Source organism: Dipodomys spectabilis, unplaced genomic scaffold (assembly GCF_019054845.1).
Source record: "Dipodomys spectabilis isolate Male_0828 unplaced genomic scaffold, ASM1905484v1 ptg000054l, whole genome shotgun sequence".
In the NCBI taxonomy this organism is placed as follows: Eukaryota; Metazoa; Chordata; class Mammalia; order Rodentia; family Heteromyidae; genus Dipodomys; species Dipodomys spectabilis.
This window is the reverse complement of record NW_024870731.1, coordinates 9,811,161-9,834,360: the sequence shown is the minus strand read 5'-3', so window position 1 is coordinate 9,834,360 and position 23,200 is coordinate 9,811,161. Positions and strand designations below refer to the sequence as shown.

General features: G+C 46.7%; 1 protein-coding gene across 2 annotated transcripts in view; it reads left to right on the top strand.

The window, feature by feature from the left end:
* Nucleotides 1-14,863, top strand: part of Colq (collagen like tail subunit of asymmetric acetylcholinesterase) — a 63,973-nt gene extending 49,110 nt beyond the window's left edge. For both annotated transcript variants that reach the window (XM_042679644.1, XM_042679645.1), the window contains exons 12-17: nt 2,326-2,431; nt 8,284-8,423; nt 8,565-8,684; nt 9,552-9,672; nt 11,585-11,687; nt 13,379-14,863. In XM_042679644.1, the coding sequence (XP_042535578.1) occupies nt 2,326-2,431; nt 8,284-8,423; nt 8,565-8,684; nt 9,552-9,672; nt 11,585-11,687; nt 13,379-13,448 (660 nt within the window). In that variant the 3' untranslated portion in view covers nt 13,449-14,863. The remainder of the gene's footprint in view (nt 1-2,325; nt 2,432-8,283; nt 8,424-8,564; nt 8,685-9,551; nt 9,673-11,584; nt 11,688-13,378) is intronic.
* The last annotated feature ends 8,337 nt before the right edge of the window (nt 14,864-23,200 follow it).

Below are 23,200 nucleotides of genomic sequence, written 5' to 3'. Positions count from 1 at the left end.
GGCAGGATAGCAGCTCATGTGTTAACCATTTTGCTTGGAAATGAGTCCCTGGTATGCAGAGTCTCAGACTTGGGGACATTCCATCAGGTGGGTAGGCTCACAAAGGCCCAAGTGGTCTGAGGAGAGCCAGGCCAACAATGTTAGGGATTAATTACTGTCCTGACTGGCAAGGGCAAGAGTCTGCTAACTAGCAGGCTGCTGTGGGGCAAAGTTATAGCACACAGCAGCACTGTTTTCTGGGGTTATTCTAAGCAATCCCTAAGTGGGGAGTCAAGAACCCCATCTTTGTTCTTGAAGCTCTCAGAGCATACAGCAAAGAGGACATTCCTAGGCAATAGCTGTAGCTGCTGCTGTGTTCCTCTAAGAAACTGGGACCTCTTTACTATGAGAAAAAGACAAAACCAGACCATGCAGGTGTGATGATCAGCTTGGCTTTGTGTCTTTTCACCTCTGAGCCATTTGGTAGCCTCACAACAAGCCTATGTGTGTGCTTGTTGTCCCCATTTTACAGAAGGCAAAAGTGAGGCACAAAGCTGGGCATAGTGTTACACAACTGTAGTCTCATAACCAGGAGGTTGAGGCAGAGGAAATGTGAAGGGAAGACCGACTTGGGCCACATGACAAAATCCTGTCTTAAAAACCAGCAAAAAAAACCCCTCAGGCACCAGTGTCTTACACCTGTAATCCTAGCTACTTAGTATAAGGGATATTAAATAGGTAGGTTTCATTAGGTAGCCGATGAAGAGAACACCATGCGATATACAGGCAGGAAAAGAAGTTCATTTACCGAACTGCTGCTACCCTGCACCATGCGTGGTGATGATGCATGTCCAAAAGGGGCAACTCACCCCCAGGCCAGGACTTATCTAGGCCAGGGACAGGAAGTGGTGTGGCCACACTGGCTCTGGATGTGACCTCAGGGCCTGGGACCTGCCTATGGTCAGATAGGAAGCGTAACTAGAGGCAGCCTAGGATGTGAGCTAGCAGGAGGGGGAGGTGACTGCTTCCAGGTGTGCCAGTTACCTGGGTAACACAGATACTGGGCAGAAACTTAGCCAAGAGGTAGGGAGGTGTCTGCACAGGACCTGCATGGCCTAGGGCAGACCTTACACTTAGGGGGGTTGAGGTCTGAGTACCACGCTCAAAAACAGCCTGAAGCCGGGTGCTGGTGGCTCACGCCTGTAATCCTAGCTACTCAGGAGGCTGAGATCTGAGGATCGCGGTTCAAAGCCAGCCCGGGCAGGAGAGACCGTGAGACTCCTATCTCTAATAAACCACCAGAAAACCGGAAGTGGCGCTGTAGCTCAAGTGGTAGAGCGCTCGCCTTGAGCTGAAGAGCTGAGGGACAGCGCCCAGGCCCAGAGTTCAAGCCCCACGACCGACAAAAAAAAAAAAAAAAGCAGCCTGAGCAGGAAAGTCAGTGAGACTCTTCTCTTCAATTAACCACCAGAAAAGAAAAAAGCCAAAAGTGGAGCTCAAGTGGTATAGTGCTAGTCTTGAACACAAAAGCTCAGGGACAGTGAGAGCCCAAGCCCTGAGTTCAAGCCCGAGGACCAGCACCAAAAAGAACAACCAACCAACCAACCAACCAAAAACCCCATATAAGCACCAAGCAATGACCTGCATTCCCCAGGGTTTCCCAGTTGGGAAACAGGTCCCTGTTGAGTCACAGGTCCCTTCCCTTTGTATTGTCAGCTTCTTCTTTCCCAATTGGTCTGGGGAGGGGAGGCAAACATAGCTGATCCAGCTTAGTGGAGCTATCTATGTGTCATGAACAGTCATCGATGAAATGACTATGCTGATAAAGTCTGTGACCTAGACTAAATGCCTGTTTTTGATCATGAGGATCACAAAAGACAAAAAAAAAAATCTGGATCAAGACTGGAATTTCTGTCTATGCCCTGCTTCCAGGCTGAGGAAGAAGCTAGGTCTCTCCAGAGAGCAACGCGTAAGGGGGAGCAGCTCTTACGGTGAAATGGAAGTGGCGTTGACCAACAGACAGAAAGCCCCTGAATTGCAGCCCGCCTCTGCTGTCCCTTTATGCTAAGGATTTGCATAAGTCCTTTCACTCTTCTGAGTCTCTGTTTCATAATCCATGCTAGGGCATGACCTGGTTCTGTTCAACTGTCAGGAGCTACACCTAAGTTAGATCTGCAAACTTGCAATCATTACTATAATCTCCAGTGTCACTTGTCCTAAGCCTTTTAGGAGCTTTTTGGATGAGCTTGTGGCCTTCCCTGAGCTCTTGCTCCTAAGTGCTGGATGGTAAGGGAGGAGGTTTGCCATACCATGTTATCATAACAGGCTCCATTTTCTTTCTGTCAGGGACAGAAAGGAGATAGCGGAGTCATGGGCCCACCTGGCAAGCCTGGGCCTTCTGGTCAACCTGGCCGTCCAGGCCCTCCAGGACTCCCAGGCCCTGTGTCTGCAGGTAAGAACTGTACTGCTTCACTTGACCTATAGAGTCGCACTACTAGCCAGCTTCCTCAGAAGGGGCACAAGGATGTGCCAGCAAAGCCCTGCCTTGTATTTCCAGTTAGACTGCCAGAGGCCCTGTAATAAATCATAATTTCTCCATGATTTGACTCATTCAACTTTTACACAAGAGACATTAATGCTATTCTGGCTTTGTTTTAGTAGTTCAGAGAACAGATAGAGAAAAGACCCAGGGGAAAAATTGTATTGTTTGTATCATTTTATCATATATCATTTCACTGGTGGTGTCATTTCACCTTCAATGAAAAAGGCACATATTTTATCATCTAACATCTTATTCTAAAAAAACATGGTTCATTGCTCCAAAGAATCCTCTTAAAACCAGGAGTAGAGATGGTTTTGCAGAGTTTTCTATCTGATTCAGTGGGACCCAAGAGTCCTTATTTGCATTGATCGATAGGAGAGATTTACTAAAAAGAAATCAAAAGCCTATTATTGAGAAAATAGGTATATCATTACCTTTTAAAATATGCTTAGCTAAGCCCCTTATTTTATTTCCTTGTCTCTCAGAGCACAAACACATGATCTGTTTAAAAACATTCCCCAGTCTGTCGTCAGTTACAGAGGACAGCAATAGAGATCAAGAGAATTTTTATTACAAATTTTTCTTAAGAAAATGAAGATATAAAGACCCAAGTATGCGTTCTTCCCTTGTTTATGGGATGCATATTTGCAGCCCCGTTATGGGATGGGCATGATGTTCCATTAATATCTATTCCCTTAAAACCTTTAAACTAAATTAAAGTTGACTTCAAGATTCCAGTCTACCAAGATGCCAGGAAAATTCAAATTTCAAGCATTATTGGAGTTCTTTCCATTTCTCCAACTGCCACAAAAGGGTTGGACAAAGATCCTATTGAATTATAGCCAAAAATATCAAGAAAAGTATCTCTCACTTTTGGTCTATCCTGTTCATGTGGTTCATCTGTTGTCTAAGATGGATGGACACTACTGTCATCTTGCCTCTTGAGTATCACAGCATTTCCAAGACTGAGAATCCTGGTCTCTTTAGCCATCTACCCAAGGAACACCACAACCATTCTTTTGGTGTTTTTGTTTTGAGACATAGTCTTACTATGCAGCCAACCTGGCCTTGGACTCATGATCCTCTTGCCTCCTGAGGACTTGGACTACAGGTGTGTAACACCACATCTACTCACAACCATTCTTTCTAAAGCTGTGTCTCTTCCTATCATTCAGAAGGCTGAGGCAGAAAGATGGAGAGTTAAGAGACCAACCTGGGCTAAATATCAAGACCCTATCTAAAAAGAAGAGAGACAGAGACTTAAAGACAGAGAAGAAAGAAGGAAGGAGAGAAAGAGAAAGAGAAAGAAAGGAAAGAAGAGAGGAAGGAAGGAAGGAAGGAAGGAAGGAAGGAAGGAAGGAAGGAAAGAAGGAAGGAAGGAAGGAAGGAAGAGAGGGAGGGAGGGAGGGAGGGAGGGAGGGAGGGAGGGAGGGAGGAAAAGGTAAAAAGAGATTTTAAAAAACACTTCACATATCTAAGGAATTATCACAAGGAAACTCCCTTGTACTATTAATGTATGCTAATGGTTTATTTCCAAAAACAAACAACTGCTGGGCTCCAGTGGCTCATGTCTACAATACTAGCAACTCAAGGAAGCTAAGAGGATCTGGTTCGAAGCCAGCCTAGGCAGGAAAGTCTGTGAGACGCATACATCCAATTAACCACAAAAATGCAGGAAGTGGAGCTGTGGCTCAAGTGGTAGAGCACTAGCAAAAAAGCTCAGGGACAGTGCCCAGGCCCTGAGTTCAAACCCCAGGACCAGCACGCACACACAAAAATCACCACCCACTCTCAGGAAGAAAATGTATAATATGAAACTCTGCCCCTAATCCATCCAAATGTCCTTGGGTTCTATAGACTACATGTTAAAGCCTTAGAGAAAGAGGACTCCCACAAGGTCATCATGCTGGCTGGTGGCCACACTAGTCCAGAGTCAGCTTGTGGCTCTCTGGGAAAAGATGGGGCGCAGGCTCCTTTGGCTTTAGGAAATAGTATTGAGCTAAAGTGAGGACACTCAGGTTGCCATGCCCACAGGTCAGGCTGCAGGAGCAGGCAGGGCACACAATGCCTCCTAACAGCTGGGAGGAAGCACCAGGGAACTGCAGCAGTGGTGGTAGGCACCTTGCCACATCCTGTCAGATGGCTTCCTTGGGTTCTGGTGCCCAGTGCTATGGAGCTTGCTGGTGCTGGGCAAGTTAGAGAGGATGGGACTTTTTTAATTGCTCAAGTTTCAGGGAAAGAGAGGCTGGGGGACTTAGGTGTGGGGAGAATAAAAACAGAATGCCTTTAGGATATAATTTGCAATAATCAAATTACAAAGCTGGTGGAGTCTTTCCTGCACCCAGACCCACGTGAATCTATGTGGTTCCTGGGAATAGCCAGCTTCCTAAAAGTAGCTCTGTTCTTAGTTTGTCTTTTGAATGGTGCATTCTGGATCCAACAAGAGCTCAAATCTGAACCTCACCACTAATTAGCCAGAAAATTAGTCAGACTCTAGACTGTCTCTGAGGCCATGGTTCTGGTGGGGGGTGGGGGCGACCATAGGGGTCACAAAACCTTCCAGAAGGTCGATCCAATGCCACACTCACACTCCTAATCATGGCACATTCCACTCCATTCCCCCAAGTTGCCTAACTACCCAGAACCTTCTGGGGTTGGAAGGATTCTCATGTCACCCAGCTCTTTTGAAAATACCAAAATGGAGTGCAGTTCTTCCCACAGAATTATATTCACATGTCCTGTTAGAACCAACAGCTATAACTTGGCATAAGATTTTGGCACGCCTCCCTTTCCCTCCTGCTGTCTACCATGTGATTTTTGAACATGTCTGAGGAAAACTCCATGAGTTGGGGGTCTTTCCATTGGCATCTTTTTTTCCAGATGCAGCTGCTTCCTTATGGTTCTGATCTTTCTCCTGCTGGGTCATTGAATTCCTGCCCTTCTGCGATGTATAAATGAGTTCCCTGTACCTGGCTGCCCAAGATATTCTCCGAGACCAATGACCATGGTCCCACAAACCCTCTTGTTTTTCTAGGAAGCCGGACACATGTTCCTTTCTCTTTTCACTCCCCTCTTCTCTTTTCTTTCCTCTTCCTGTTGCATGGCTCCTGCTCCAGCCTTTTTCTGCCAGCCAGAGTATGAATTATGACCTTTTCCAAAGACCTTTACTTCCCAATTTATTTACATTAATGTAAATAATTATTGTCAAACATATACCATGCTGTAGTAGGTGTCAAGCCAGATGGGTGAAACCAGTCCTAGCCCTGCCCTGTGGAAGCTTACGTTCTGTGGGAGGAGAGAGAATCACAGAAAAGTACTGTGAAGAATAGACACAGGAATTAGGAAACTGTATCTGAGGTGAACATGACACAAGGGAAAAATTCAAAAACTGGGAGCTGATGTTTGAACCCAGATCATAAGTGACTTAGGATGCCTCTGAGGACAGGAAGTTGGAGCATAAGGGAGATGATCTGATTGGGGGAAAGTCCTGTGCATACCCCTTTTCCCTAGACTAGTGGATCTCAATTATAATTGCATGTTGGAAACCTCTTGAGAACTTGTGTGTGTGCTGGTCTTGGGGATTGAACTCAGGGGTTGAGTGTGTCCCTGAACTTTTGTGCTCAAGGCTAGTGGTACTTTATCTCATCAAAGCTCCACTTCCACTTCCAACTTTTTTGGTGGTTAATTGGAGATGGGAGTCTCACAAACTTTCTTGCTTGGGCTGGTTTCAAACTATGATCTTCACATCTCCTTCTGAGAAACTAGTAGTATAGGCATGAGCTACTGGTGCCTAGCCAAGAGATCTTTTAAAATTTTAAGGTGCCTAGGGCTGAAAGTGTACTCAGTGGAAAAGTACTTACTAGCATGTGCAAGGCCCTTGGTCCAACCTCAAGCCAGATAAACAAAAACAAAAATAAACAAAGAAAACAGAGATAAGGGTATAGTTCAGGGGTAGAACACTGGACTAGCACACACAAGACCCTATTACATCCCAAATAAATAAATAAATAAATTTATACATTCCTAGATTCTGTTGTTGGAAAGTGTGTGTGTGTGTGTGTGTGTGTGTGTGTGTGTGTGTGTGTGTGTACCCAGGGCTTCAGGACTGGCTGGCTAGTATTCTACCATATTCTTGGTCTTGATTGAACTAATTTGAGGCATGTCCTGGGCATCATAGCCTTTCAAAGGTGAACATGGTAGTGTGCACCTGTAGTCCTTGCTACTCAAGAGGCTGAAGCAGGAGGATCACTTGACTCCAGAAGTTTGAGATCAGACTTGGCCACATAGTGAGACCTGATATTTTTACTTAAAATCTAAAATAAATCAAAGTATGCATGACTTTGTACAATTAATTTGTGTTAGTAGCATATTTTTAATTAAAAAGTGAAAGTAAATTAAGGAATACTACCCTAGCAGCTCTAGGGAGTCAGTTTGGTGATCATATCTTTTCAGGACACATCCTGACTTTTATCGGAAGAATGTAAGTGGGCTGAACATTTACAAATGTTCCATATGCTTCCAGAAATTCCTCTATTATCATCATTATTATTATGATTTTTTTCCTGGTTCTGTGGCTTGAACTCTGGGCTCTTCCCTAAGCTTCTTTTTGCTTAAGGCTAGAACTCTACCACTTGAACCACAGCACCACTTCTGGTTTTTTCTGAGTTGTTTATTTCAGGTAAGAGTCTCATGGACTTTCCTACTTGGGTTGGCTTTGAACTGCAATCCTCAGATCTCAGCCTCCTGACTAGTTTAGGATTACAGGCATAAGCCATCAGCATTGTACTTGTTCTTTATATAAGAAAAGGATGCTGAGTGCCAATGGCTCATGCCTGTAATCGTAGCTACTCAGGAGGCTGAAATCTGAGGATTGTGGTTCACAGCCAGACTGGGCAGGAAAGTCTGTGAGACTCTTATCTCCAATTAACCACCAGAAAACCAGAAGGGGCACTGTGGCTTAAGTGGTAGAGTGCTTGCCTTGAACTCAGGGACAATGCCTAGGCCCAGAGTTCAAGCCCCAAGACCGACCAAAAAAAAAAAAAAAGATTGCTGGGTGCTAGTGGGTGCTAGTGGCTCACACCTGTAATCCTATCTACTCAGGAGGCTAAGATCTAAGGATCTCAGTTGGAACTCAGCCTGGCAGAAAAGTCTATGAGACTCTTTATAATCTCCAATTAAGTAGCAAAATGCAGGAAGTGGAGATATAGCTCAAATGGTAGAGCACCAGACTTGAGAGGAAAAAGCCAAGCAAAAGCACAAGTTCAAACTCCAGTACTGGTACAAAAAATAAGATATAAAATGATAAAATGTGTCCATCAGCAATATATTTATCTGCAAAAGGCCCCCTGTTAACATTAGTTTAAACCAAGAGGACATTGTTTTATTCCAACAAGGAAATCTATAGATGGATAATAGCTTTGGTTCCACCTCTGTCACTGTCAGGGCACTGGGCCCTGTGTCCCTTATCTTTCCTGCACATTGGCTTTTGTTCTTATGGTTGAAATACGGCTGCTGCAGCACCAGATACCACGTCTGTCTGTAAAGCAGGAAAGAAAGGGCACTCCATGTCTTACCAGTTATTTCTCTCCTCATCATTTCCTCACCTTGGATCAAAATAATCTCTTTGAGCCTATCCCTTAGGCCTACACTGACATGTGTAGATGTTAGATGACTCTAACCATCTCTCTGTTGCCCAGGTTTCTTGTATCTCTCTGGTTTTCTCTTCCTTGCCTCTAGTAACACAGCAGTCTGTTGCTTTCTAGGACAACGTGTAATGGGACCCAAGGGGGAAAGAGGATTTCCAGGGCCTCCAGGAAGATGTCTTTGTGGACCTCCTGTGAATGTGAATAACCCCTCCTATGAGGATTCCATGTATGGGTCCAGTTCCCTGCAAGTTCCTGCGGTAAGGCTCTTCGGGGTACAGCTTGGGGTGGGTGCCTAGAGACCCCTCTTACCTGGTCCTCACACCTTTATAGAATTATTTCACTATCGACACATTATAGAAATTGTTTTCTGGGATCCTCACTAATGTGTTCTCTGGCAGATTTTTGTGGTCAACAACCAGGAAGAGCTTGAGAGGCTGAACACCCAAAATGCCATTGCCTTCCGCAGAGACCAGAGATCTCTGTACTTCAAGGACAGCCTTGGCTGGCTTCCCATCCAGGTATCCTGAGGCAGACCCTTAGGATATCTCTCTCTTAGGTCCTCACCCTACAGAAAGGCACACCTATTAAAGGAAAGGAAGGGGGCTGGGCACAATGAGGCATGCCTATAATCCCAGCTATTTGGGAGGCAGACATCAGGAGGACCAAAGTTTGAGGCTAGCCCAGGCTTAAAGTATGAGATCCTATCTGAAAAATAAGGCAAAAGGGCTAATGGTTTGCTTCAAGATTAGAGCACCTCCCAATCAAGTGTTAGGCCCTGGTTCAAACACCAGTATCACCAAATATTTTACGTATTTATACATTCTATATACACACGTATATATGTGTATATATATGTGTTTCTATATACACACACATATATATGTGTATATATATGTGTGTTTCTATATACACACATATATATGTATATATATGTGTGTGTATATATGTATATATATGTGTGTATACACACACATATATATACATACATACATACATATATATATATATATATATATATATATATATATATGAAAGGAAGAAAAAGCCAAACAGCTAGAAAAGAATTTCTATGGTCTGTCTCCACTGTAGGGCTAATGATCCTCTCTCGGACTTTTTCTGAGCAGCTCTCTGTGTTCCCAAGCTCCAAAACAAGCTCCTCTCAAACCGAGGTCCCAGACCATGCCCTGTGATACTGAATGCTGACTTACCTGGGCCCAGCATTCTGCTGACCACAGAGCCCTAGGTGGGTGGGTGACAGACAAAGAGTACCCTTCCCAGGAGGCCCTCGGTCCACAGCCTCTGTCCCCAGAGCCAGTGGTCTCCTTGCTCTTCAGCTGCCTGGGCATTGCCACCTCCCGGTTAATGGCATGTGTTTCTTTGGCCAGTTGACCCCTTTCTACCCTGTGGATTACACCGTAGACCAGCGTGGTACCTGTGGGGACGGGCTCCTGCAGCCTGGAGAGGAGTGTGATGACGGAAACCACGATGCGGGTGATGACTGCATCAGTGAGTAGGACCCTTCTGGGAGGACCCCACTGGGAAGAGTGGCTCAAGCCCTGGACCCCAGCTATGGGGGGGTCCAGGACCAATCTAAGGCCAGAGAGAACCATGGGAACCTTCCTTCCAATCTCAAGCCCCATGTTGATGGTTCTACCACCAAAACACATCACTGAAGTGGGGGACGATGTCTTGCCCCCCCGAGGCCCTGTGTTCCTCATCCCAGGCCTTCTCTTGTCCCCCATTCCCACTCCTTGGCACAGCCCAGCTTCCAGGCCCCAGAGGTGAAGGTGGTGTGATCAGCCTTCACTTTGAATGCAGGAGGGAAAGGCAAAAGGAAGAGGCCACAACTGTGAGTCAGGACCCCCTTCCCAGGCGGGCTCTCCTCTAGTAGCCGGCACTGTTCCCTGGGGCAAGTGACCCGCACAGCACTGCCTCCACTGCGGGGACGGGGCTGTGGCAGCAGCCTTGCATGCTTTGTTTTTTAGTTTTATTTTTTAAAATCAAAAGCAAGGGTGAGAGTTTGGATGCAGACTCTGGTTGCCTCCATGCTACATAGTGAGCCATATTGAGGGCTGTTTACAGTGAGCCTCACTTTCCTGACTGAAATGGGTACCACGGGGCAGTGGCTCAAGTATTTAGAGACATTTTAATCTGTCTTATATGCTGGTATTTGGATGTAGGAAGGGTTTAGCATGCAGCCACCAAATCTATCCATGACTTGGTCTGCTCAGGGGTTAGGACTTGGGTGTATATAGCTGCAGAGGGTGAAGGCTACAGGGGTGGGCACAGGGGAGATGATACCCATCTCTCAGTACGGCTACACTGACTCCCCACAACCTCCAGGGTGCAGCCTCTAACATGCTGGCTTTGCCTGGAGTCCATTCTGCTCTGGCACAGATCCCATCAAATCAGCGCTCTCAAAAGGCCCTAAGCAAGGATTGGGCCCAACCCCGGTGGCTCATGTCTATAATCTTAGCTACTCAGGAGACTGAGATCTGAGGATCCCAGTTAAAAGTCAACGCAGAGCTGGGCACCAGTAGCTCAGGCCTGTAAGTCTAGCTGCTCAGGAGGCTGAGCAGCTAGTTCAAAGCCAGCCTGGGCAGGGAAGTCTGTGAGACTCTTACCACCAATTAACTACCAATTTTGTTTTTTAAAGGTTGGAAATGGAGCTGTGGCCCAAGTGGTAAAGTGCTAGCCTTGAACACAAAAGCTCAGTTCAAGCCCTAGGACCAGCACACACACACACACACACACACACACACACACACACACACACACACACACACGCACGCACACAAAGTGAGGTGATTCCAATGTGGTGGCACATACCTGTAATCCCAGAGTTCAAGGCTAGTCTTAGCTACATAGGTATGTAGCGACGTAGCTATATACAATGTCTAAAACAATTAAATAAATAAAAACATAATTGAAAATGTAGGTGGGGGTCCTACTCCTTGTATGAGAATACAGGTCTTTGTGCAGGCTCCTGTGGCTACCCTGAGAAACAAACTGGGTCCATCAGTGTCACCCCTCTAGAAGCTCTCTGCTGACAGGTGAGAATCACCAGGTACCCTCACTGGCCCTGACACTCCAGTCTCCCACCCTTACCTCATGGGAACCCCACACACAGCAGGCCTGTGAGAGGGAGGCAGTCTGGCTGATAAGGACTTAAGACACTCCCCATCTCTCAGTCAGCAGATGGCAAGGCTGGCTGGGGCCTGGGGCTCCTTTCCTGTTTCAGTACCTGTGGATGTGGACGTGTGTTCTGCAGGGCCTGGCTCTGTGGATCTGAAGCCAGTGAAGGTCGGGTCTAGGTGGGTGCGGTGCTCTGGCTCACACTGTCTGTCTAGGCTGAGGCCCGTCCTGCCTTGTCTTGCCCTGCCCTGTCTCAGGGCTGCTCTTCCTTGTGTCCCCTCAGACTGCCACCGGGCCTACTGTGGAGATGGTTACCGGCACGAGGGTGTGGAAGATTGTGACGGCTCTGACTTTGGCTATCTGACGTGCGAGACCTATCTCCCTGGGTAGGGAAGACATCTTCTCCCCTTTCCATCCTTTTCTCCTCCTCTTCTTCCCAAGTAATTCCCAAGTACTTCTCACGTTCCTGGTATGACTAGATATTGCGGTACAGCACATGGTCCCTGCTCCCTAGAGGCCTCTGGTGTGGGAAGCCACACCAATCACATAATCCCTGTGTGGCTTCAGTTGGAGCAGCCTCCCACCCCCGAGGTTGTGCTAGGACAGACACAGCCACTAGCTCTGTCCTGGGCCCAGAAGGGAGTGGCAGTGTGTGAGTTGGCTGGTCATCCCTCCTGGTTACCATGGCCATATCAGTTTTCTAGACTACAGTCTAGAAAGACCAGGGGAAGGTAGTGGTGTTAAGGTATGTCAAGACTCCACATATCCATACAACCGAAGTCCCAGAATCCCCTGCCCACCTGGGACAGACCTGGGCCCAAGTGAGATCCAACCAGCATTCATTTCTAATCTTGCTGGCTCTCCAAGAAAATATCCCCTTCAAGGACTCTTCTTGTTACTTCTGTGAAGCTTCAGTGGATATTCACTGGCTCAGGCCCAGTGTGCTAGTGTCCTAGCTTCCATGTTGACCTCTCCTAGGCCACCTGAGAGCCACTGGCCCCAAGAGGCATGGATTCCACGGCCAAATGTAGCCTGGACATGGCTACATTGGCACCTTGTTTCCACTCATTATCGTATAGCTAGTGTTGTAGAATGTTCTGGGGAAGACACGAGGCCACTTGCTTCCTCCCAATCCATGCCCCCAAATGTCTGCAGATCCATTAGATCTCTTGATCCCTCATGCATTTAACCTCCTGTGCTTTAGTGTCCAGGCCTTCAGCAGCACCTGGGAACAGCCTCTATGCTCATCCCTCTCTTGCCCCCATTCTGTATATTCACTCAGGCTGGAGGATTGCATACCTCTAGTCATTCAGACTCCAAGCCTGGTTAAGAGCATTCAGGACTCTGCTGCCCACTGCCTGAAGTAACATTCCTCCCAACAGAACCTGCTAGAGAGCTGGCCAGGCTAAGCTATTCAATGACTCCATGGAAACAACCGAGTATAAATCATGTGACATGGAGCCAGGGCTCTGCAGCAGCTCACTCCCTAGTCCCTGGAAGCCTCAGAGAGTGCTAGTAAATGTGATATTTTGTATAAGATACTGCCTCGGTATTATCATCTGAATTTGCAGAGGCATAATCTATACTCCATTGGATATGGCTATTCAGATTTAAATGATTAGAATTTTAAATGGCCATATTTCTAGAGCTCAATAGCCATACCTGGCCAGTGCAACTCTTTTGGCTTGCACTGATATAAAACATTAGCATCAGGACCAAATGTTCCCATTGGACGGCACTGGCCTTCAGGCCTTGAGAAAGGGATCGTTATTGTTAGAGGCCGTGTTCACAGCAAGGCTAGCAATTCCTCCCACCCAAAGTTCTCCACCAGGGCCCGCAGGAGGAAAGCTGCAGACCTTCCTCAACTGTCCCAAGCCCTGTGCTACAAATGAGAATGAGAACATTTTCCTAAAACCCTCAGCCTTGATAAAGTGGCAGCAGCAACTGCTGTTTGATGCAGTTGGACCAACAGTCTCCAGAGGTAGCCTTATAGAACCTTCCCTCAGAGCTGGGCAGGACTTCTAGCCCCCAGCCCTGGCCCTGTGTTTGCTCTGACCTCTGTCTTTGCCTCTCTCAGGTCATATGGAGACCTGCGGTGCACCCAGTACTGCTCAATCGACTCCACGCCCTGCCGCTACTTTACCTGAAGGCGTGAGGAGCAGGTGGGCTGCAGCTCATCTAACTGGGAGCAGCTCCTCCACCCTTATCAAGCCGGCCTGGTGCTCTCCTGGGCCTGTGGTCACCAACCTCCATGTGACACAAAACAAGGATGAATTCCTGCTGCTAAGATACACTTTGGACGACTCAGTCCACTTGGAAGAATTTAGGACCAGTACATCCTGTCTTAATCCAAAATGCCAGAAACCTGCCACATGCCCACCCTGAGACCTGTTCGCCATCTTTACCATCCAACCAAACCACTGGCTAGAATGCCTCTCAGATCTGGAATGTTCCCAGCCCAGGCTGTGGACTTGGCTTAGCACTGTTAGACAAACAAAACCAGCTGAGCTGTTGTAGTTTGTTCTCATCTCATTTGCAGAGTCTGGTGTTCCAGGCTTCCCTGCTCCTTGGACTTCTATGCCTGCAGGCATTCTTGCCCAGGGTGAGTGATCACGTATGCCAAATGTCTGGCCACCAAGATCAGGGAGGTGAGCTTTGAACCAGCTGAGGACGCTTCAACTAGCCAGAGCCTGGCCCAGCCTCAAGTGACTGTGGCTCATCTAGGAAGAGACCCAACTGTGAAAAAAGTACTGAGAAAGCCACAAGACTCTGCTTGCGCCTGAGCAGAGGGCTGAGGCGCAGCTGGGTTGCTTGCCACGTGAACAATAATAGCAAAGCAGCAGCCCTCCTTTTCCTGATGGTTCTTGTTTTCAAATCCCTGGTGCCATCGTGACCTCATGGCTGTCTTTGCACTTTGACCTCTGTCTCACACATATCCTTCATGTCTATTTCCTGCTCAGGAGACTTGCTCACAAGCCCTCACCTGAGTCAGTGTTGCTGGTTCCTTGTCTTTAGAGATTAGAATGTTGGCTTTCCCCACCCAGGACTCCATTGCTGAGTTCAGCCTTGGCAGCAACTATGTCCTGGGCTTCATCTCCTTGCTCCCTGCTGATTCCTGGGAGTGCCCGGTGATCCCCTTTCCTGTCTGTGCTCATGTCTGTGTGTCTGAGCTGTTCCTTTCCTATAGGCTCCTTGGTCCTGCATGGCTGGGTAGTGCTTTTTATCCCCATCTTTCTTGAGTGAGACATGGCTTTATTTTGGAAAGACGTCTCCAGGGGCTTCTCCTTGTTACCAGATGCTGTAGTACAAAGTTATTCAATGAGCCTGAGTCATGGAATCCAGGAGGCAGGCGCTTCTGGCCCAGCAAATCATCTGGAATGGTCTGTAGGTGAACAATCTCTGCCAAGGTGACATTAGCCCCCAAGGTTATGTCTTCAGAGGCAGTCACTGGTCAATATGGCAAATTCTTGTCCTGAGGAGATGTTACCTTCATGATGCTTCCATGACCATAGTGGGACTTCTGGATGGGAAATTAAGAAATAAAGGCAGTTCCTTGCTGTGACTTACTCTTCCTTGGGCAAACAAGGCTGGTGTTTTGGCATTGCTAGATAAAGTGAGGAGACTGGGATCAAGTCTGTTTCATGGACTCTACAGAGGGCCTGGAAGGTAGAAGTGTTCCGGCCACCTCAGTGTTCACAGCAGGTAACTGAGGCTGATAGTAGCAGTGGGACTTGCCCGAGGTCACATCCATAATGAGAATCCCTTACTACTCAGAGACCTGAATGAGAAGGCTGCTGTCCTGTGGTCTGACCCTCCTCATGCAGGGGGGGCGGGGTCTGTGGGACTGAGGTGCACTGCCCATTGAAGTACATTCACCTCTTCCTAGAGTACACGCTCCAGGTCCCCTGGAGACCACAAGTTAAAAGCCTCAGTTCTAAGCTTGCTCCCAAGGCCTGGGCAGGCCTCTTCCCCACACCTGTCCTCCTATGTGACCTGCACACACCTCTAGGACACAGAAGTGGCCAGGAAAAGCTATTTACAGATGGCACTGGGACATGCAGGCTGAAGGCTCCATAGAAGCACATGGAACCCCTACCCCTCTAGTGTGGGACGGAGCAGGGTATGAAAAAGATGGCCAAGCTGGGAACTGGGCCTCATCTCCATGGGCTTTCATATGCAACTGTGGTACACAAATGCTTATAAATACATCTGCTTTTCTGGCCTTCATGGAATAGCTGTTGAGGTAACATGATAAAACATACATTGAACTAATCTTTTTTTTTTTTTTTTTGTCGGTCGTGGGGCTTGAACTCTGGGCCTGGGCGCTGTCCCTCAGCTCTTCAGCTCAAGGCGAGTGCTCTACCACTTGAGCTACAGTGCCACTTCCGGTTTTCTGGTGGTTTATTGGAGATAGAAGTCTCACGGTCTTTCCTGCCCGGGCTGGCTTTGAACTGCGATCCTCAGATCTCAGCCTCCTGAGTAGCTAGGATTACAGGCGTGAGCCACCAGTGCCCGGCTGAACTAATCGTTTCTTAGTTGATGATAATATGAATGTTTAGGCATTTGTGTGTCATATAGCATTTGAGTGTCTACTCATCTCTAGACCCAGAGTACTCGGAGTGGGCCTGTCTCCTGCTATGCCAACAAAGAAAGGTTTTGAAAGGCTCAGGATATGAATGGATTCAAAGTTATAAGCTTAATGAATGTATAATAATTAATATTACTAATAACACTAACCCTGCTCCTCTGGTACTGTGACACGGAAAACAGAGAATTGGGGAAGACGAGGGTCCCCCCACTCCTTCAGCCCTGCCTTGGAAAGCTAACTCCATGACACACAGATGGAGGAACCCTACCTGTAAGCAGGCCAGACATCCATAGGATAGAACCAGGAGCGCAGCTGTTCTGTGTAAGTGTTCCCCAAGATGATCTCTGGCCAGTAGGAAACTGAGGGCCTCAGTGTAGAGGTAAAAATACTTAAAGGAAAGTCCAAATACCTGAGTTCAAACTCAGTACATTGTTTCTCATAATCTAAGTTTCCTCTCCTGAAAGAGACTTTAGACAGGGGTTAATGTCTAACAAGCTTTCCAAGTCTGACAGCTTGTGGGCGTGGCCTTTGCCCTCTACCTCTGACAGAGCACTCCTGAGAAATGCTGGGAGCTTCTCTCAGCTGCTCCTGATCAGGGCTGGCACATGGCATGGCTGAAAATATGGTAGAATCTTCATCAATACAGTTAATAAGAATGTGAACCTTTGCTGGTCCAGATACCACCTCATAGTGGTAATTTATCAGTTCTCAAAAGTCCAGGGGCTCAGTGGCACCAGTGGCTCACGTCTGTAATCCTAGCTTCTCAAGAGGCTGAGAGCTGAGGATCACAGTTCAAAGCTAGCCCCTGCAGGAAAGTCCCTGAGGCTTTTATATCCAATTAATTACCAAAAAAGGCCAGGTACTCGTGGCGCACTCAGGAGGCTGAGATCTGGAGGATCATGGTTCAAAGCCAGCCAGGGCAGGAAATTGTAAGACTCATCGCCTATTAATCACTGAAAAACCAGAAGTGGAGCTGTGGCTCAAGTGGTAGAGCACTAACCTTGAGAAAAAAGCAGCTCAGGGACAGTGCTCAGGCCCTGAGTTCAAGCCAAGGACCAGCAAAAACAACAGCAACAAAAACACCCGGTGGTTAGTAGATATCGGGTGTGGCTCCATCAAGTGCCCCATTGCTCGGTTATCCCCACAGCTGCTTTTACCTCTTCTGTTAACGAGTCTCACGATCACGAGCTGATGGCTGCAGTTTCAGGTTACAACGGTACCCTGAACTTTGCTGTTTAATTGCCCTGCCTAGTTTGCTTAATTTATTTGGCGCTCTGTTTTCTCAACTATAAACAGGGACTAATGAATGGTGCCTTATTGCAAGGTTGTGGTGAACTACAGTGATCCTATGATTAAAACTGCTAACAGAGTCGGGCGCCGGTGGCTCACACCTTAATTCTAGCTACTCAGGAGGCCGAGATCTGAGGATCGCAGTTCAAAGCCAGCCCAGGCAGCAATGTCCAGGAGATTCTATCTCCAATACATCCCTCAAAACCAGAAGAGGTGCTGTAGCTCAGGTGGTAGAGCGCTTGCCTTGAGCTGAAGAGCTCAGGGACACCACCCAGTCCCAGAGTTCAAGCCCTATGACCAACAAAATCAAAAAACTGCTAACAGTGTTTAGGCAGTATTGGGTTTCATCTATGTCACTGTTATTATACAGTGGCTCAGCCTAAATAAATCTTTGGAGACCTGGGACTATTTTTCCTTGAGGTTGGCTACGTGAGCTCACTCTTACAGCATTTTCGACTGCAGCCTTTATTTAAGGTAGTAAAGGAACTGGGGTTCTCACACTCTGCTGTGTGGTTGCCATCTGATGAATCCTGAATCTCTCCTACCTCCCCCCATGGCGGGGGTGGGGAGGAAGAACAGATTTCCCCGGTTGTAGGAATAGCAAACATCAGAGGAACCGCAGTATCTCATCAAACTGAGGAAACCAAGACTATGAGGGATCTGGAGAAGGAAGGAGTCTAAGCAGAATGGGAAGGGAGCAGCAAGTATTAGAGCATTAGAAGGGGTGATGTAGCACCCAGCTACACATAGCCCCAGAACCTGATTTTCTGGAGACTTGGAGCTGAGGTAAGTCTGGAGGGTGGTTGTCTGAAAACCCCTATCAGGACTTCTGCATCTAGGCTAGAACTAGGAGATGGCTTCTTTGTGTGCCAGTGACTCTCATGCCCAGGTTTTCCATGCAAAAGGAGACTGCCATATTCGTACTAATTATTCTTACTGAGTTTCCAAGTGCAGAGACTGAGCAGCCTAGGTTTGTAGTCAGAATTTTCCAATGAGTGGTTTCAAGGGGCGGAGAGTAGCAAAGCAAGGCTGGGGGGTGGTATTGGAAAAAGCACAGTAATCACTAAGAGAAAGAAGCTGCTAGAATAGTTTACAACTGAGGCACTCTCATAGAGAGGCCTTGTGCTTCATTAACACTGTGGCTAGCCTTCTCAGTAGCACTGATAAATGTCTGATAAATGGCAGGGCCACTGGGGCTCTTCTGGCCCTCAGTCTGGCCCATGTATGTATGTATGTGTGTGTGTATGTGTTTGTATGTATGTGTGCATGCATGCATGCATGCACATATGTGCATGTGCATACTGGTCCTGGTGTTTGAACTCAAGAGCCTGGATACTGTCCATGAGCTTTTTTGCTCAAAGTTAATGCTCTACCACTTGAGCACAGCTCTACTTTTCACTTTTTTTGGTAGTTAATTGGAGATTAAGTCTCACTGACTTTTCCTGCCCAGGCTGGCTTCAAATCACAGTCCTCAAATTTCAGCCTCCTGATTAGCTATAGGATTGCAGGCATGAGCCAACAGTGCCTATATATATGTGTGTATGTATATATACATATATATAATTAAATATATAAACATATTTAGTATATTTGTATATTAAATATACATATTTAAATATAAATTATATATATATATGTATATATCATGGCATGGCTGAAAATATGGCAGAATCTTCATCAATAGAGTTCATAAGAATATGAGGCTTTGCCAGTCCAGATTCCACCTCACAGTGATATTTATTAGCTCTCAAAAGTCCAGTAGTAGGGCTGGGAAGGTGGCTCAGTGGTAGAGTGTTTGCCTTGCATGCATGAGGCCCTGGGTTCGATTCCTCAGCACCATATAAGTAGAAAAAGTTGGAAGTGGTGCTGTGGCTCAAGTGGTAGAGCGCTAGCCTTGAGGAGAAGAGCTGAGGGACAGTGGCCAGGCCCAGAGTTCAGGCCCCATGACCGACAAAAAACAAAAACAAAACAAAAAATCCAGTGGTAAGCCATGCACCAGTGGCTGGGCTTAGTACTTAACTAGTTTTGATGCTTCTATCAGTAACAAAGGTCTTCTCAGTCTCCCAGGCTGACATCCAAGCATCTAGTCTGTCACTAAGATTCTCTGAACCAGCTCAGGATGCTTCACTACCCACTTGCCAACTTGTTTAAGTGATAACCTTGTAAGGACTTTGGAGGTGAACAGTGGGGTCACATGTGATAGTCATATTCCACTGCAAAGACCCCAGGATCACAAGGCAGAGTGGCAGAAGATGAGATGAAAAGAATAGTGAGGCAGGGTGGGGTTTAGGGAGGGTAGAGAGATAAAATGGTGGCTGCTTTAGCCTGCTAAGTTTGGAACTTAGCAAGAGATTACTGGAGTTGTACTTCTGGTAAGAGGACAAGAGAGCAAACATCTTACTGCAATAGAGGGAAGTGGCAAGCAAGCCAAGAGGGAGCTATTGGCTTGCATTTGGCGCCCTCTGCAGGAACCACCAATAGATGCCCTTGATCTCTGCGAATGCTATTCATCTGAACAGGAAAATACCAAGTGGGGAGGAGCCTTGGAGATTTTATTTAATCCACATTGAATATTTATACACAGTGAAAAACTACTCACAGGTGTGAAATATGTGGTGCCCATTCATATGCACTAATTAGTTTCATGTTATCAGAAGTTAAAAATAGACTTACGAAGTTCACAACTAAAGCACCACCCATGGGACACACGAGAATTAAAAAGAACATAATCACTGCCCACTGGAGGTTCACAGTCTAGCAAGACTATAAACTATCTTGGGAGCTAAGACCACAAACAATTTTTGTCCGATGTCCCACAGATTTTTCTTCTGTTAGTTTTATAGTTCTAGGTCTTACCTTTAAGTTTGAGCTGGTCTTTGGAACTAGTGATATATGGTAGGGATCTAGTGAAAGTGGATATACAATTTTTATGGCATTGTTTATTGAAAAAAATTGGCCATCGATATGTTGGTTTACTTTTTGTTTTTTTTTGTTTTTGTTTTTGTCAGTCATGGGGCTTGAACTCTGGACCTGGGCGCTTTCCCTGCACTCTTCAGCTCAAGGCGAGCGCTCTGCCGCTTGAGCCACAGCATCACTTCTAGTTTTCTAATGGTTTATTGGAGAAAAGAGTTTCAAGGACTTTCCTGCCTGGGCTGGCTTTGAACCATGATGGTCAGGAGGCCGAGGCCTCCTGAGTAGCGAGGATTACAGGTGTGAGCCACCGACACCCAGCTGGCTCTTTTAATACTATCCCCAAGTTCACAGATTTTTTTCATTCTGCTTCATTTTACTGTTTTCCTCCTTCCAACTGTGTATTTTCAAATAGCCTGTCTTTGAGCTCAGTAATTCTTCTATTCCATCTATCACATTTTTTCATGTCACTAAATCATGTCAGTTCGATATTTTATTTTAAATTGTTCCATCTATGCTATATTTATCTTTAGAATACCAAAACCTTTCTAAGTTCCCTGAGAGTTCTCCTTTTGGTTTCTGCCTAGTTTCTGGCACCTTATGTTGAGTAGTAGGTAAGTCCATGGTTCACTGAAAGCTATTTATACTTGTTGGAATGTGATGTCTAGGCACTGAAGGAACCAGTATTATTCAAGTCTTCCCAATCTGGGTTTGTGTATCTTTCCAGAGGTACTATGTGGGTTGTTTATTTTCTCTTAGTTTATAGTCACTGCACTTTTTTTGTTTTCCCCCTGGGGCTGGTCCTGGGGCTTGAACTCAGGGCCTGGGACTGAGTTCAAGTTGTAGAGCACTTGAGCCACAGCTCCACTTTGGGCTTATGGGTGGCTAATTGGATATGACTCTAATGGACTTCCTGCCTGGACTGGCTTTGAACCATCATCCTCAGGTCTCAGCTTCCTGAGTAGCAAGGATTAGAGTCATGAACCATCAGAGCTTGGCACTTCTTCTATTCTTGCACTAAATGGTGCCCAGGGCCATATTTGCCAAGATCCTGTTGGTATATTGTCACTAAATCTTCCACAGGTGTATTTTTCAGGGCTAGGATAGACCCTGATGAGTTGTGTGGTTGCTGGCCTATAGATTCTGCCTGGCTTTGGGCAGGGTCATCATTGATGGGCTAGCCTGAGGCTCCTATGTCACACAAGTGGCCACCAAAGCTACCAAGTATGTGACCACCTGAACTCAGTCCACCAAAACCAGCCAAATGCCTTATCAGAACTGAGGCAGACTCATGGTTCAAGAACACTTCAACTAGCTAGACGTTAGTACTAGAAAAGAGGTATGATAGACAAGGGCCACTACCATTGGAGTCCATAGTGGCACTGGAGCTGGCCCAAGTCTGACCTTCCCCTAGCAAATAAATAGGTTCTTGTATCATGCTGTGCTGCCCAAGGTATGGTAGTATTGGTGAAGGCAGACCCTTGGACACTTGGGCTTGATGCTAAATTCGATTGTGCCTGAGTTTCACAGTGTCAGGCACACTGAGGCCCGTGCCCCAGGTGGAAGTGACACATGCCAAAACAGCTATCTGCCTCATGGAGGTGCAAGCCTCTGCCTGGCATCAGGCAGTGCTGGAGCCCCATCTAAGAGATTGCCCTGATAGCAGCTGTGCTGCCTTAGCTTAAGGTGAGGGCCATTCAGGGCCCTGCACATTCTTGGGAAGTGGGAAGTGCTCCCTAGAACTACACAGGGCTAGAAGTGAAGTGCATGAGTCATTCTGTCACACAAGCACACAGATCTCCAGGTGATGCCATAGCTGGTCTAGGTCTGTGAGCCTTGGCCTGTGTATAGGGTGTTCAGTTTCTTCTGGTGCTGTCTTGCTATGGGGGAACCTGGTACTAGGTTCTGAGCCAAAGTCCTCTGCTACCTTTCATTCTGCCACCTGAGATTGAAGTTATTAGGTTTAATACAGTTCTCTCAATGAGTTGCTCAATTGGCCTTGTTGTAGAGGCTGTGGGGCTTTGCCTAGCACTGCGTTTCACTGCAGTGGGCCTAGGTGGGTTTCAAAGCCAGATCTTAAATCTCTCCTCCTCCCCTAGCAGAAGGGGCCTCTCTCCCCCCTGGGCTGCTTGGAATTTGGAGACAATTACCCTGCAGCCAATTCTTTCCTGCCTGCCTTCTCCAAGGTTTTTTTTTTTCCTTTGTCATACTAAAAGCAGACGGGATTTCACCTAAGATACTTAGCTCTTGTGCAGGTACTTGGGTGTATTAATTCACCATGGTGTGTGTCTGTGAGGGGAGACTGTCAAAGGATCTTAACTGCTACTTTGCTCCACCTCCCTAAAATCCATACCTTTTTGTTGTTGGTGGTTTGGGGGCTTGAACTCTGGGCCTGGGTGCTGTCACTCAGCTCTTCAGCTCAAGGCGAGGACTCTACCTCTTGAGCACCACTTCTGCTTTTTTGGTGGTTAATTGGAGATAAAAGTCTCACAGACATTCCTGCTCAGGCTGGCTTTGAACTGTGATCCTCAGACCTCAGCCTCCTGAGTAGCGAGGATTACAGGCATGAGCCATCAAGCACCCGGCTAAAATTCATACCTTTTAAAGCTGAAATTTATCCTATAGGTTTTGTTTTGGGGGAATAAATTGAGGGCCTTTGGTTCTCTAGGCAAACACTCTAGCATTTGAGCTATTCCTGCCACCTCCAGCTTGTTTTAAAAAACTAGGATATTTTTGTTTGTCTTTGTCAATCGTGGGGCTTGAACTCTGGGCCTGGGCACTGTCCCTCAGCTCTTCAGCTCAAGGCTAGCACTCTACCACTTGAGCCAGAGCACCACTTCTGTTTTTCTGGTGGTTTATTGGAGTCTCATGGACTTTCCTGCCTGGGCTAGCTCTGAACCGTGATCCTCAGATCTCAGCCTCCTGAGCAGCTAGGATTACAGGATGAGTCACTGGCACCCCATGCTAGGATATATTTTGTAAACACCATGTTAAAATCAATTTAGCTAACTATGCTTAAGCACAAAGAATTCTTCAGAGAATCCTCTATTGCGCAGATTTCAAATAAGAAAAAAATTACACTAAGTATATTGAAAAAAATGACATTAAGCA